Source organism: Salvelinus alpinus, chromosome 23 (genome assembly GCF_045679555.1).
Source record: "Salvelinus alpinus chromosome 23, SLU_Salpinus.1, whole genome shotgun sequence".
Classification (NCBI taxonomy): Eukaryota; Metazoa; Chordata; class Actinopteri; order Salmoniformes; family Salmonidae; genus Salvelinus; species Salvelinus alpinus.
In genome coordinates this window covers 14,352,587-14,367,712 of record NC_092108.1, presented here as the reverse complement: position 1 = coordinate 14,367,712, position 15,126 = coordinate 14,352,587, and the positions used below count along the sequence as shown (strand labels likewise).

The following is a 15,126-nucleotide window of genomic DNA, read 5'->3' as shown; positions in this document are numbered from 1 at the left end:
AACCCTTCCTCCTGTACTGACAGAACATGTCCTTGTCACACTAACCCTTCCTCCTGTCCTGACAGAACATGTCCTTGTCACACTAACCCTTCCTCCTGTACTGACAGAACATGTCCTTGTCACACTAACCCTTCCTCCTGTACTGACAGAACATGTCCTTGTCACACTAACCCTTCCTCCTGTACTGACAGAACATGTCCTTGTCACACTAACCCTTCCTCCTGTACTGACAGAACATGTCCTTGTCACACTAACCCTTCCTCCTGTACTGAGAACATGTCCTTGTCACACTAACCCTTCCTCCTGTACTGACAGAACATGTCCTTGTCACACTAACCCTTCCTCCTGTACTGACAGAACATGTCCTTGTCACACTAACCCTTCCTCCTGTCCTGACAGAACATGTCCTTGTCACACTAACCCTTCCTCCTGTCCTGACAGAACATGTCCTTGTCACACTAACCCTTCCTCCTGTACTGACAGAACATGTCCTTGTCACACTAACCCTTCCTCCTGTACTGACAGGACATGTCCTTGTCACACTAACCCTTCCTCCTGTACTGACAGAACATGTCCTTGTCACACTAACCCTTCCTCCTGTACTGACAGAACATGTCCTTGTCACACTAACCCTTCCTCCTGTACTGACAGAATGCTGAAGACTTTCCATAGAAATAGAATTACTAGAAGGGAAAATACCATTCAAGATAAATGTTCTGTGGTGGGTGGACCGGCAGCCATATTAGATGTGCCCATAGGAGTGAAATCTAATTCTGTGACACTTCCTCTCCTTCTTTCTCTTTTTCCCTTCTTCCTTCAACTCATGACCCTGTCATTCTTCCTGTATCTCCTTTCTGTAGGTATGAGCGAGGCATCCTCCATAGTGAACATGCGTAGAGTCACCCACCCTACCATACGAGAGCCCCTGACTGGCATCGCCCACCTCCCCTGTGTCTTCACCCTCCAGCCCAGTGAGCTCAGCCCTTCCAGCCAGCCTCCCCACATCCAGTGGACCCGAACCTGGATACCGCAGGGTGGAGAGGGGGCTCCACTGGAGCAGATGGTTCTCTCAGCGAAGGGTAAATAATGTAACTTGAATTAAACCCTTTTGCTCTTTGGGGAGCGTAGGTCATTCACTAACTTCCTCCATGGGGTTCGGTGTTGAGCGGTTTTATTCACGTCCTTTAACCTTTTACTCCAGTGGGCTAAATCAGGTTCACACAGAGCGTTTTTTGGTAGTCTTAAACAAATCTACTTTGAAACAAGAGTATACACCTCACACAAATGAAAGAAGAGACCTGTACCATGTCAGATATAGTTTAAATGAATTACGTTTTGAGTTTTCATCCTAATATTACACTTTATATACATCACAGAAGACTGACATTTTTCGGCATTTAAAAAAAATAAATGTTTATTAATTATGAAATTATTACAAAGATGAATAACATTCCAACCATGAGGCCACTAGGTCATTTGACTGTGGGAAAAGGCTTTAGTATGGATGGTCCTGCTTCTTTTATATTAAAGCTAGTGATTCAATTATATTAGTTTCAATCAACATGGGCTTAAACATGCCATATTTGGCTGTTTGTAATACGCTTCATTTGTTATGACAAAATGATTAGAGGGTTATTGTTTTGACAGTTGAAAAGGTCTATACACTTTCATAGAAATTGTTTTATTTTTCATTATTTTCCAAAGGTGATATGGTGAAGGTGAATAAGGCTTTCGCTGGCCAGGTCAGGTTGCTTGGATACGCTGCTAACAACCTAAATGCTACCATGGAGATCTCAGGCCTCCGTAGCAACGACACAGGCACCTACCAGTGCCAGATTGTGGTTGTAGATGACTACGAGCGAGACATAGTGCCCCTTGTGGTCACAGGTGAGTGGTTTATAGCTGGTGTGATTCAGAAGCTGAGATACCTTCTTTCCCCAATACAATACAACACATCTGGATTGTTCCCAATAGGTATGCAACAAGTATTATAAGTATTGTCTGGGAATTCTTTTGTTTATTTTGTAAATTACTACAACCTTGGAGTAGACTTTATCAATACTTCTGAAAATATTTATATTGTGAAGATGTCTGTAAGCTAAATGAATCCATACTGTGAATTAAAAACCTATTTGTCCCTTTAAATGATCGTTAATGACATCTAAGACACCTCAGTGGGAAATTGTGACCTTTTACTTGATAACCTTTTACTATATCAGGGCAGATTCCTGGTAGTATTAAACAAATCTACTTTGAAATAAAAGTATACACCTCACACACTTGGTTATGGGCAAAAAAACAAGACACCTGTACCATGTCAGATATAGAGTTGAAATGTATTCAATTTGGAGTTTGTATCCCAATATTACACTCTGCTTCTGTTTGTATTTTCATTATGAGTTCATATTAACAGGCTAATAGTCCGTAACACTGTAATTAAGTGCATGGATTGAATACCAATGACAACTGGCCTGTGGCTGTGACTGCTCTTCCATGAAATGCAGCTAAAAACACACAGATGGTTTACGATTGATCTGTTCTGAATAAACCTATTGGGTTGTCAAACAGTGTATTTTTATAATCATCTAAAAGTAGGGCTATATCATGAACATCAGATGTAGTATATGTTTATTCACACTACCGTTCAAAAGTTTGGAGTCACTTAGAAATAATGGACAAAACACATTTTGTTGTCCATTAAAATAACATCAAATTGATCAGAAATACAGTGTTGACATTGTTATTGTTGTAAATGACTATTGTAGCTTGAAACGGCAGATTTTTTAAATGGAATATCTACATAGGCGTACAGAGGCCCATTATCAGCAACCATCACTCCTGTGTTCCAATGGCATGTTGTGTTAGCTAATCCAAGTTTATCATTTTAAAATGCTGATTGATCATTAGAAAACCATTTTGCAATTATGTTAGCACAGCTGAAAACTGTTGTGCTGATTAAAGAACCAATAAAACTGGCCTTCTTTAGACTAGTTGAGTATCTGGAGTGTCAGCATTTGTAGGTTCGATAACAGGCTCAAAATGGACAGAAACAAAGAACTTTCTTCTGAAACTCATCAGTCTATTCTTGTTCTGAGAAATGAAGGCTATTCCAAGCGAGAAACTGCCAAGAAACTGAAGATCTCGTACAACGCTGTGTACTACTCCCTTCACAGAACAGCGCAAACTGGCTCTAACCAGAACAGAAAGAGAAGCGGGAGGCCCCGGTGCACAACTGGGCAAGAGGACAAGTACATTACAGTATCTAGTTTGAGAAACAGACACCTCACAAGTCCTCAACTGGCAGCTTCATTAAATAGTACCCGCAAAACACCAGTCTCAACGTCATCAGTGAAGAGGTGACTCCGGGATGCTGGCCTTCTAGGCAGAGTTCCTCTGTCCAGTGTCTGTGTTCTTTTGCCCATCTTAATCTTTTCTTTCTATTGGCCAGTCTGAGATCAACTCAGTGCCTCTTTGCTTGACATCATGGGAAAATGAAAAGGTACCATGTTCATCTGTACAAACAATAGTACGCAAGTATAAACACCATGGGACCACGCAGCCATCATACCGCTCAGGAAGGAGACGTGTTCTGTCTCCTAGAGGTGAACGTACTTTGGTGCGAAAAGTGCAAATCAATTCCAGAACAACAGCAAAAGACCTTGTGAAGATGCTGGAGGAAACAGGTACAAAAGTATCTATATCCACAGTAAAACGAGTCCTATATCGACATAACCTGAAAGGCCGCTCAGCAAAGAAGAAGCCACTGCTCCAAAACCGCCATAAAAAAACAGACTACGGTTTGCAACTGTACATGGGGACAAAGATAGTACTTTTTGGAGAAATGTCCTCTTGTCTGATGAAACAAAAATAGAACAGTTTGGCCATAATGACCATCGTTATGTTTGGAGGAACAAAGGGGAGGCTTGCGAGCCAAGGAACACTATCCCAACCGTGATGCACGGGGTGGCAGCATCATGTTGTGGGGGTGCTTTGCTGCAGGAGGGACTGGTGCACTTCACAAAATAGATGGCATCATGAGAAAGTAAAATGATCTCAAGACATCAGTCAGGAAGTTAAAGCTTGGTCGCAAATGGGTCTTCCAAATGGACAATGATGCCAAGCATACTTCCAAAGTTGTGGCAAAATTGCTTAAGGACAACAAAGTCAAGGTATTGGAGTGGCCATCACAAAGCCCTGACCTCAATCCTATATAATATTTGTGGGCAGAACTGAAAAAGCGTGTGTGAGCAACGAGGCCTACAAACCTGACTCAGTTACACCAGCTCTGTCAGGAGGAGTGGGCCAACATTCACCCAACTTATTGTGGGAAGCTTGTGGAAGGCTAACCGAAACATTTGACCCAAGTTAAACAATTGAAAGGCTATGCTACCAAATACTAATTGAGTGTATGTAAACTTCTAACCCACTGGGATTGTGATGAAAAAAAAAAGCTGAAATAAATCATTCTCTCTACTATTATTCTGACATTTCCCATTCTTAAAATAAAGTGGTGATCCTAACTGACCTAAGACAGGGAATGTTTACTAGGATTAAATGTCAGGAATTTTGAAAAACTGAGTTTAAATGTATTTGGCTAAAGTGTATGCAAACTTCCGACTTTCACTGTATATACTGCATCTGATGTGCATGATATAGCCCTACTTTTTTATATTTATAATAGTATGTACTATTTCATCATTGTCCTTACTGAAGTGTCCTGTTAAATGTTACTACTCATTGAGTATTATTATTTTTCCTAGTGTTATTATTATTATTATTGTACATCTGCGTCATCATTGATTTGATATGTGTCTATGTGTTTCCTTTGGCAATGTATGTGGTAACCCTTTCCATTATCTGATAAAGCCATTTGAATTTGAATTTGTAAATGCAGAGGAATGAGCATAAGCGAGAACACATCTCCTGCTTAGAAAATACTCCACATACTGTAATATTGTGGCTACATTCCAATGTTGATATTAGCATCTCATTTAGTGTCTTACACTGCCACATGGAGAGTAACATTTCATTGGGTGACCTTCATGAGTGAATTAACATCCTAATGATTTAATTGCTTGTACAAGCTCCCATCTGTTTGGCTGAGACAAGGACACACTTGGCATCGCAACACAAACCTGTGTGGCTGTTTCATGCAGGAACGCTGCTAAAACAGCCCCTAGTGAATAGAGTACTTGTTTATTTTTCGTGAATACAGTTACTGTATGTGTGTGTCCGGGTGGTGTTGATCAAGAAAGAAAATAGAAGGGGGGGGGGTGAGTGAGAGATAAATAGAGTAAGAAGGAGAGAGAGCGAGAGAGAGAAAGAGAGATAGAGAGAGCAAGAGAGCGATAGAGAGAGTGAGAAATAGCTAAAACAATACATAAATACACTACGGAAAAAGAAGGAACAGCATGTCAGAAATCAGCTTAATGTAATTGAAGAATCCATAGAATCTAACTACTTCTGGGAAAATAGGACAACTCCAAACCAACAACAACAAGAAGAGTTATCTATCCAAAATGGAAATGCATGAATAAAGCACTTCTCCCATCTTTTTGGCTCTATAACAAAGAACATACTGCAAAAACATATACAGTACATGATCAAATATGAATCTTAGAATCAACTATGAAAGACTAACAGAAACCATCGGATTCTCCAATTACATTGAATGAACTACAGGACAAAATACAAACCCTCCAACCCAAAAAGACCTGTGGGATTGATGGTATCCTAAATTAAATGATAAAATATACAGACCTCAAATTCCAATTAGCTATACTTAAACTCTTTAACATCATCCTCAGCTCTGGAAAATTACCCAATATTTGGAACCAAGGACTGATCACCCCAATCAACAAAACTAGAGAGAAATTTGACCCCAATAACTACCGTAGGATATGTGTCAACAGCAACCTTCGAAAAATCCTTACATTTCCTAATTGAAAACAATGTACAGAGAAAATGTCAAATTAGCTTTTTACCAAATTACCGTACGACAGACCACGCATTCACCCTGCACACCCTAATTGACAAACAAACAAACCAAATCAAAGGCAAAGTCTTCTCATGCTTTGTTGATTTCAAAATAGCTTTCAACTAAATTTGGCATGGGCCTGCTATAAAAATTCATGGAAAGTGGTGTTGAGGGTAAAACACATTTCTTTCCACAGGTCCGTGGGGTGAGACAGGGATGCAGCTTAAGCCCCACCCTCTTCAACATATATATCAACAAATTGGCTAGGACACTAGAACAGTCTGCGTTGTCATGGTGTATACTAGAATCTGAAGTCAAATTTCTACTGTTTGCTGCTGAGCTGGTGCTTCTGTCCCCAACTGACTTGCCTAGTTAAATAAAGGTCAAATAAATACATTTAATTAATTAATTTAATTAAACCAAGGAGGGCCTACAGCAGCACCTAGATCTTCTGCACAGATACTGTCAGACCTGGGCCCTGACACATTAAATCTCAGTAAGACAAAAATAATGGTGTTCCAAAAAGGTCCAGTTGCCAGGACCACAACTACAAATTCCATCTAGACATCGTTGCCCTAGAGCACACAAAAAAACTATACATACCTCGGCCTACACATCAGCGCCACAGGTAACTTCCACAAAGCTGAGAACGATCTGAGAGACAAGGCAAGAAGGGCCTTCTATGCCATCATAATGAACATAAAATTCGACATACCAATTAGGATCTGGCTAAAAATGCTTGAATCAGTTATAGAACCCATTGCTCTTTATGGTTGTGAGGTCTGGGGTTTTCTCACCAACCAAGAATTCACAAAATGGGACAAACATTTAGCAAAAATATTCTTTGTGTACAACGTAAAACACCAAATAATGCATGCAGAGCAGAATTAGGCCGGTACCCGCTAATTATAAAAATCCAGAAAAGAGCCATTAAATTCTACAACCACCTAAAAGGAATCGATTCCGAAACCTTCAATAACAAAGCCATCACCTACACAGAGATGAACCTGGAGAAGAGTCCCCTAAGCAAGCTGGTCCTGGGGCTATTGAGAAAGGCCGCCGTAGGCAGACCTGGCTCTCAAGAGAAGACAGGCTATGTGCACACTGCCCACAAAATGAGGTGGAAACTGAGCTGCACTTCCTAACCTGCCAAATGTATGACCATATTAGAGACACATATTCCCTCAGATTACACAGATCCACAAAGAATTTGAAAACAAACCCGATTTTGATAAACTCCCATATCTACTGCGTGAAATACCACATTGTGCCATCACAGCAGCAAGATTTGTGACCTGTTGCACAATAAAAGGTCAACCAGTGAAGAACAAACACCATTATAAATACAACCCATATTTATGCTTGTTTATTTTCTCTTTTGTGCCTTAACCATTTGTACATCGTTACAGCACTGTATGTATACATAATATGACATTTGTAATGTCTTTATTCTTTTGGAACTTCTGAGAGTGTAATGTTTACTGTTCATTTGTATAGTTTATTTCACTTTCGTATATTATCTACTTCACTTGCTTTGGCAATGTTAACGTATGTTTCCCATGCCAATAAAGCCCATTGAATTGAATTGAATTGAGAAGCAGAGAGAGAGAGAGGCAGAGAGAGAGAGAGGCAGAGAGACAGAGGCAGAGAGAGAAGCAGAGAGATAGAGAGAGGCAGATAGAAAGGGAGAGAGAGAGAGAATGTGTCTGTCCATCACCTCACTTTTGTGTCTCTCTCCTCAGGTGTGGTATTCCATTACTGGTCTCCTAGCGACCGTTACGCCCTCTCATTTGATGACGCTAAGTGGGCCTGTCAGGAGAACTCCGCCCTCATCGCCACGCCCAACCAGCTGTGGGCAGCGTTCCATGACGGTTACTCCAACTGTGCTGCCGGATGGCTCTCTGACCAGACTGTCCGGTGAGGACACACACACACACCACACACCACACACCACACACACACACACAGCTGCCACAGTCACACCCAAACACTCACTTTTTGAAAAACTCAGACTACATTCTGTTTGGAGGACAACCATTGTTTGATAGTTTTAACAATGGAGTGCAGGCTAGTGTCCTCTGGCTCTGATCCTAAAAATGCTCTCCACAGCTATCCTATCCAGTCACCAGAGCTTGGTTGCTATGGACACCAGGAATACTCATCTGGTGTGAGGAATTATGGGAAAAGAGACGCTAATGAGCTGTTCGATGTCTACTGTTTCAGCAGGGAACTGGAGGGTAAGACACACACACACACACACACACACACACACACACACACACACACACACACACACACACACACACACACACACACACACACACACACACACACACACACACACACACACACACACACACACACACACACACACATAGACACACACACACACACACACACACATAGACACACACACACAGGGGGTTTGCCATGAGATTGAGAAAAATAATTGCTGATTTACAGTTTTTTACAATCACTTTGGCACTAATTTCAGAACCTTGTGGTCATTTTTCTAGACACAAAACTCAAAATTGGCCTCACTTGTAACACAGGCTGTCCAATGTTCAAAACATTGCATTGTGTATTCATATCTTTAAAAAAACCTTGCACTTGCAGAATCATTGGTTCAAATAACTAAGTTATCATGAAATACCATAGGAACATTAATTCAGATCACCCACACAAAAGATACCGATTGTTTCACTGTGTAGTTGTTCGTACAATCATTAAATATTGGAGTACAAAATATGTGATACATGTTTAATTATGGTACTACACGTAAATACATCGCTGTAAAAGGACTAGTAGAGAATACTACAGACACAGTGGAACACTGAACAAAATCTGAAATTTATCAAAGAAATACAATAAAATCAGAACAGTTTTTTTTTATCAAAGCAAAAATTATTTGCTACACCAAAAAAATACAGTAAAACGTCAACTGCCCTGTAAAATGACTAGTAGAGAGAATACTACAGGCACAGTGGAATAATTGAACAAAATCTGACATTTTTTTAAGAAATACTCTAAAATCACAACATTAGATTTCTTTGAATCAAAGAAAAAATAATTAGCTACAAAAAAGAAAAAATCAACAGTAAAACGTCAACTGCAGTGTTCCTCGCCTTCCTCACCTCACCTGTTAAAACACCTTGTTAATGAGAGAGGTCAAAGGAGAATGTCCAGACTCATTCAAGCTAACAGAAATGCCACTAATGCTCAAATAACAGCCGTTTAAAACAGGGGTGTGCAGGCTGTTGTGGAGGCAAAAGGGGGTCCTACCCAGTACTAGATAGGTGTACCTAATAAAGTGGCCGGTGAGTGTACAGTAATGTCAAATCTGAAAACATGGTCTGGAAAAGTGGTACATGGGACCATAGAAACAGTGTCTGATAAAGAATGATGATGAAATATTACATCCATAGATTATGTTGTCCAATTGGTTGATGTTCCACGGTAATTGGTGTCAATGGATCTCGTTATCCTGAAACTTTCATGATCTAAACATGGAATATTGTTAGTCAGTTTCCATAAAAGTATGCATTAAGAGTAAAGCAACAGTTACTATCATTTTGAGCAGTTGTATCAATTGATAGTTAGATCATTGTAATGAAATGAGTAGACAGTCATCTCAGATGTGTGAATTGCATTTAGAAATTTTGAACAGGTGATTTTAGTTCAATGAACAAATGATCTTAGCTCTATGTGTATTGTATCCAAGCAATTGGAAAAAGTGTTGAGTTTTGAAAAATGTTGATTCATTTTGATCATCAGTTGTGAGTTTTGTGTCTAGAGTTTTGAAAAAGGATATCAAGGTTCTGAAATTAGTGCCAAAGTGATTGTAAAAAAACTGTAAAGTAGCACTCCAGTCTCCTTTTCACCTAATTTAACACCTGATTTACTTAACCAACATCTCAATAGGTGGTCCAGGTCAGTCATGACATAGCACAAGTGAGGGGTGGCTTTTCCTCTTTTGTTCTCTATAGGCTGATGACATCACAACTTTCCATCAGACCAACACCATCAGACCAACTCCATCAGACCAACTCCATCAGACCAACACCATCAGACCAACACCATCAGACCAACACCATCAGACCAACACCATCAGACCAACACCATCAGACCAACACCATCAGACCAACTCCATCAGACCAACACCATCAGACCAACACCATCAGACCAACACCATCAGACCAACTCCATCAGGCCAACTCCATCAGACCAACTCCATCAGACCAACACCATCAGACCAACACCATCAGACCAACACCATCAGACCAACACCATCAGACCAACTCCATCAGACCAACTCCATCAGGCCAACACCATCAGACCAACACCACCAGACCAACACCATCAGACCAACACCATCAGACCAACACCATCAGACCAACACCATCAGACCAACACCATCACACCAACACCATCAGACCAACTCCATCAGACCAACTCCATCAGACCAACTCCATCAGACAAACACCATCAGACAAACACCATCAGACCAACACCATCAGACCAACACCATTCAGACCAACACCATCAGGCCAACTCCATCAGACCAACACCATCAGACAAACACCATCAGACCAACACCATCAGACCAACACCATTCAGACCAACACCATCAGACCAACACCATTCAGACCAACACCATTCAGGCCAACACCATCAGGCCAACTCCATCAGACAAACACCATCAGACCAACACCATCAAACCAACTCCATCAGACCAACACCATCAGACCAACACCATTCAGACCAACACCATCAGGCCAACTCCATCAGACCAACACCATCAGACCAACACCATCAGGCCAACACCATCAGGCCAACACCATTCAGGCCAACTCCATCAGACCAACACCATCAGGCCAACACCATCAGGCCAACACCATCAGACCAACTCCATCAGGCCAACTCCATCAGACCAACACCATCAGACCAACTCCATCAGGCCAACTCCATCAGACCAACACCATCAGACCAACACCATCAGGCCAACACCATCAGGCCAACACCATCAGACCAACACCATCAGGCCAACACCATCAGGCCAACACCATCAGACCAACACCATCAGACCAACTCCATCAGACCAACACCATCAGACCAACTCCATCAGACCAACACCATCAGGCCAACACCATCAGGCCAACACCATCAGACCAACTCCATCAGGCCAACACCATCAGGCCAACACCATCAGGCCAACACCATCAGACCAACACCATCAGACCAACTCCATCAGGCCAACACCATCACACCAACTCCATCAGGCCAACACCATCAGGCCAACACCATCAGGCCAACACCATCAGACCAACTCCATCAGACCAACACCATCAGGCCAACACCATCAGACCAACACCATCAGACCAACTCCATCAGGCCAACTCCATCAGGCCAACACCATCAGACCAACACCATCAGACCAACACCATCAGACCAACTCCATCAGGCCAACACCATCAGGCCAACACCATCAGGCCAACACCATCAGACCAACACCATCAGGCCAACTCCATCAGGCCAACACCATCAGACCAACACCATCAGACCAACTCCATCAGGCCAACACCATCAGGCCAACACCATCAGGCCAACACCATCAGACCAACACCATCAGGCCAACTCCATCAGGCCAACACCATCAGGCCAACACCATCAGACCAACTCCATCAGGCCAACACCATCAGGCCAACACCATCAGGCTAACACCATCAGGCCAACACCATCAGGCCAACACCATCAGGCCAACACCATCAGACCAACTCCATCAGGCCAACACCATCAGACCAACACCATCAGACCAACTCTTTGAATGTCTTTCTCCTTGAAGTTTGCAGTTATGTCTAAAGAACACTATTTTGTTCAAAACATGTTTTTCTATACTTTAGTGTGTGTATTTTGCTATATTTTTACTTGGGATATACACTTTTCAACAGGAACATTTCAACAATCACTGTAGGATGTCTTTACAGTGAATTTCCTGCAATTCTACACATTTTGCCATGGGGCAGACAGATATATGTGCAGTTGTATAGCTAATCTCAAGCTATTCTATACATTTTGCCATGAGGCTGAGAGAACTTCAACTGATGTGTTCATATGCTATCTGGGGGGAGGGCCCTGACCTCAAGGGGGCCTTCAACCGCTGTGTTCATGGTGCTACCTTCTGGGGGGTTGGGGGGGGGGGGACGGGGGACTTCCAGGGGGTCCACAACTGACATGTTCATATGTTATCAGGGCACGTGGCCTCCATGCCAGTTCGGTAATCTGTCTCTGTCTCTGTCTCTGTCTCTGTCTCTGTCTCTGTCTCTGTCTCTCTCTCTCTGTCTCTCTCTCTCTCTCTCTCTCTCTCTCTCTCTCTCTCTCTCTCTCTCTCTCTCTCTCTCTCTCTCTCTCTCTCTCTCTCTCTCTCTCTCTCTCTCTCTCTCTCTCTCTCTCTCTCTCTCTCTCTCTCTCTCTCTCTCTCTAGGTGAGGTATTTCATTCCTGGGTCCCAGGGCGTCTGTCTTTGTCCTCTGCCTCAGAACGCTGCGTCTCCCTGGGGGGACAGTTAGCCACGGTGGGACAGCTCTACCTGGCCTGGAGGACAGGACTAGACGTCTGTGCTCCAGGCTGGCTCTCTGACGGCAGTGTCCGCTACCCTATCACCCAGCCCAGGCAGGGCTGTGGAGGGGACCAGCCAGGGGTCCGGACCGTTGTACCCAACACCAATGGAACCACAACCAGCAGCGGATCAGCCAATGCTACAGATGCCATACCACTCTATGACGCCTATTGCTACAGAGGTGAGAATGAAGTCCAGATCTGGATTCCAAGTGATCAAGGTGTAGCTATGATGACCGGACCATCTCTACTGAATCGACTTGTCAAATCAAATCAAATTGTATTTGTCACATGCGCAGAATACATCATGTGTAAAACTTACAGTGAAATGCTTACTTAAGAGCCCCTAACCAACAATGCAGTTATAAAAAAATATGGATAAGAATAAGAGATACAAGTAACAAGTAATTAAAGAGCAGCAGTAAAATAACAATAGTGAGACTATATACAGGGGAGTACCGGTACAGAGAGACTGTGCGGGGGGCACCAGTTAGTTGAGGTAATGTGTACATGTGGGTAGAGTTATTAAAGTGACTATGCATAGATGATAACAACATAGAGTAGCAGCAGTGTAAAAGGGGGGAGGGGGGTCAATGTAAATAGTCTGGGTAGCCATTTGATTAGGTGTTCGGCAGGTAGCCTAGTGGTTAGAGCATTGGGCTAGTAACTGAACGGTTGATAGATTGAATCCCTGAGCTGACAAGGTAAAAATCTGTTGTTCTGCCCCTGAACCAGGCAGTTAACCCACTGTTCCTATGCTGTCATTGTAAATAAGAATTTGTTCTTAACTGGCTTCCCTAGTTACATAAAGGTACAATTTTTTACTAATTATGGCTTGGGGGTAGAAGCTGTTTAGAAGCCTCTTGGACCTAGACTTGGCGCTCCAGTACTGCTGGCCGTGTGGTAGCAGAGAGAACAGTCTATGACTAGGGTGGCTGGAGTCTTTGACAATTTTTTAGTGCCTTCCTCTGACACCGCCTGGTATAGAGGTCCTGGATGGCAGGAAGCTTGGCCCCAGTGATGTACTGGGCCGTTCGCACTACCCTCTGTAGTGCCTTGAGGTCGGAGGCCGAGCAGTTGCCAAACCAGACAGTGATGCAACCAGTCAGGATGCTCTCGATGTTGCAGCTGTATAACCTTTTGAGGATCTGAGGACCCATGCCAAATATTTTCAGTCTCCTGAGTGGAAATAGCTTTTGTCGTGCCCTCTTCACGACTGTCTTGGTGTGCTTGGACCATGTTAGTTTGTTGGTGATGTGGACACCAAGGAACTTGAAACTCTCAACCTGCTCCAATGCAGCCCCGTCGATGAGAATGTCTTGATCACTTTGAGGGAGAGGTTGTTGTCCTGGCACCACACGGCCCGGTCTCCGAGCTTCTCTCTATAGGCTGTCTCGTCGTTGTCAGTGATCGGGCCTACCACTGTTGTGTCATCGGCAAACTTAATGATGGTGTTGGAGTCATGCCTGGCCGTGCAGTCATGAGTGAACAGGGAGCACAGGAGGGGACTGAGCACGCACCCCTGAGGGCCCCCTGTGTTGAGGATCAGCGTGGCGGATGTGTTGTTACCTACCCTTACCACCTGGGGGCGGCCTGTCAGGAAGACTAGGATCCAGTTGAAGAGGAAGGTGTTTAGTCCCAGGGTCCTTAGCGTATTGATGAGCTTTGAGGGCACTATGGTGTTGAACGCTGAGCTATAGTCAATGAATAGCATTCTCACATAGGTGTTCCTTTTGTCCAGGTGGGAAAGGGCAGTGTGGAGTGCAATAGAGATTAGAGCGTCTGCTAAATGACTTAAATGTAAATGTAAATAATCTGTGGATCTGTTGGGGCGGTATGCAAATTGGAGTGGGTCTAGGGTTTCTGGGATAATGGTGTTGATGTGAGCCATGACCAGCCTTTCTAAGCACTTCATGGCTGCAGATGTGAATGCTACGGGTCGGTAGTCATTTAGGCAGGTTACCTTAGTGTTCTTGGGCACAGGCATTAGGGTGGTCTGCTTGAAACATGTTGGTTTACAAACTTGGGCAGAAAGAGGTTGAAAATGTCAGTGAAGATACTTGCCAGTTGGTCAGTGCATGCTTGCAGTACACATCCTGATAATCCGTCTGGCCCTGCGGCCTTGTGAATGTTGACCTGTTTAAAGGTCTTACTCACATCGGCTGCGGAGAGCGTGATCACAGTCTTCCAGAACAGCTGGTGCTCTCATGCATGTTTCAGTGTTATTTGCCTCGAAGCGAGCATAGAAGTAGTGATGACATCACCAGGCAGTTAATTAGTTAATGAATTAGTTAATAGACATTTGACTGCATTGTTATGAGCTAGCAACATAAGCGTTTCACTGCACCGCTATGCCACCTGCTAAACTGTGTACGTGACCAATAAACCCTCTTTCTTCTGATTTGAAACCTCTCTGCCAATAACAGCTAGTTTTCAGCTTTCCCCTCCCCACTCAGATCACTCCCAGACGGTCCTAGGAAAATTCTTGTTGGAAAAATTGCTCTTTGCTAAGAAGCTATTTTAGTTTCTTTTTGA

The 15,126-nt window shown here is 43.1% G+C and overlaps 1 protein-coding gene across 2 annotated transcripts in view; it reads left to right on the top strand.

Annotated features, from left to right (window-relative positions):
* The window catches only part of LOC139550283 (neurocan core protein-like), a 154,059-nt gene that overhangs the window by 39,906 nt on the left and 99,027 nt on the right, over positions 1-15,126 (top strand). For both annotated transcript variants that reach the window (XM_071361080.1, XM_071361079.1), the window contains 5 exons: positions 861-1,079; positions 1,705-1,887; positions 7,720-7,894; positions 8,087-8,214; positions 12,459-12,773. In XM_071361080.1, the coding sequence (XP_071217181.1) occupies positions 861-1,079; positions 1,705-1,887; positions 7,720-7,894; positions 8,087-8,214; positions 12,459-12,773 (1,020 nt within the window). The remainder of the gene's footprint in view (positions 1-860; positions 1,080-1,704; positions 1,888-7,719; positions 7,895-8,086; positions 8,215-12,458; positions 12,774-15,126) is intronic.